We start from the raw sequence: 1,472 nt of genomic DNA on the forward strand, positions 1-1,472 counted from the left end.
CCCCAAGATGTGGGGTGGAATGTGGGGGGACACACACCATGCCCCCCCCCAATCCCCTGCAGCCGAGAAGGCGCTGCTGCGGAGCCAGCTGGACCAGACGGCGCTGGGCAAGAAGGAGCTGGAGGAAAACTGCCGCAAAGCGGGGACGGCGCTGGGCAAAGCGACGCAGGAGCAGGAGAGCTGCCGGCGGGAGCTGCAGGGCACCCGCACGCTCTGCGAGTCCACCCGCAACAACCTGGAGCTGCTGAAGCACGAGTGTCGCTCCCTGCGCGAGGACGTCAGCTACTCCTTCCAGCGCATCAAGGAGATGGTGCGGCCGTACAGCTGCGGCGCCGTGGACGAGCAGCTCAGCGCCCTGGCGCAGCGCACGGAGCGCCTCTTCCTCTGGCAGCAGGAGCGGGACAGCAAATACGTGGGGAAAAGCGTCTGTGACATGAACCTGCTCCAGTGTCACCTCAACTGCTCCGGGGAGAAGGAGGAGTTGGGGAAACGGCTGATGGATCTGGAGAAACAGGTGAAGAGCGGCCAGGAGGAGAAGAAGAAGCTGCTGGGGGAGAAGGAGCAGCTGGGCAAGGAGCTGGAGGAGAAGAGCAAAGCCGCCGCGCAGGCGGGGTACTTCAAGGAGCAGCTCAACATCTGCATGGGCTCCAAGGTGAGGGAGCTGCTGGGGCGTGGGGGTGTCCCCAGGCACCCTCCTGGATGTGCTGGGAGCACACAAGGCCAGGGATGTACATTGTTCTTTCGCACATGCAATTCTGCACGGGCATCTTTCTTTGCACGTGCACTTCTGCAAACACACCTTTGCACGTGCATTTTCTTTTGCACGTGCATCTTTTCCTTTGCAAACACACCTTTGCACGTGCATTTTCTTTTGCACGTGCATCTTTTCCTTTGCAAACACACCTTTGCACGTGCATTTTCTTTTGCACGTGCATCTTTTCCTTTGCAAACACACCTTTGCACGTGCATTTTCTTTTGCACGTGCATCTTTTCCTTTGCAAACACACCTTTGCACGTGCATCTTTTCCTTTGCAAACACACCTTTGCACGTGCATTTTCTTTTGCACGTGCATCTTTTCCTTTGCAAACACACCTTTGCACGTGCATTTTCTTTTGCACGTGCATCTTTTCCTTTGCAAACACACCTTTGCACGTGCATTTTCTTTTGCAAACACACCTCTGCACATGCATTTTCTTTTGCACGTGCACCTTTTTATTTTGCAAACACATTTCTACAAACACACTACTGCACGGCCACGGGTGCACCCCAGGCAGGGACAAGCGTCAGCAGCACCCCTGGGCCCCCTTCGCCCGGCGGTGCTGGTGCTGACACCCACTCCCCCCACAGCTGGACGCCTTCTTCGACATCACGGGCTCGCGGGTGCCGGGGGCCAGCGGGCGGCCAGGACCCTTCCCCAGCACCGGCTCCTACATGGATGCTCTGCGGAACCAGGGCATCTTCGGGAACACGG

At 57.9% G+C, this 1,472-nt stretch overlaps 1 protein-coding gene across 1 annotated transcript; it reads left to right on the forward strand.

The window, feature by feature from the left end:
- Positions 1–62: 62 nt before the first annotated feature.
- On the forward strand, positions 63–1,454 carry LOC104467536 (the record flags this gene model as incomplete). Its single annotated transcript, XM_010081344.1, has 2 exons — positions 63–652; positions 1,349–1,454. Coding segments are annotated over 2 exons (696 nt in total), but the record flags the coding sequence as incomplete, so codon positions are not given.
- Positions 1,455–1,472: the final 18 nt, after the last annotated feature.

The sequence above is a fragment of the Pterocles gutturalis genome, unplaced genomic scaffold (assembly GCF_000699245.1).
Source record: "Pterocles gutturalis isolate BGI_N339 unplaced genomic scaffold, ASM69924v1 scaffold20624, whole genome shotgun sequence".
Classification (NCBI taxonomy): Eukaryota; Metazoa; Chordata; class Aves; order Pterocliformes; family Pteroclidae; genus Pterocles; species Pterocles gutturalis.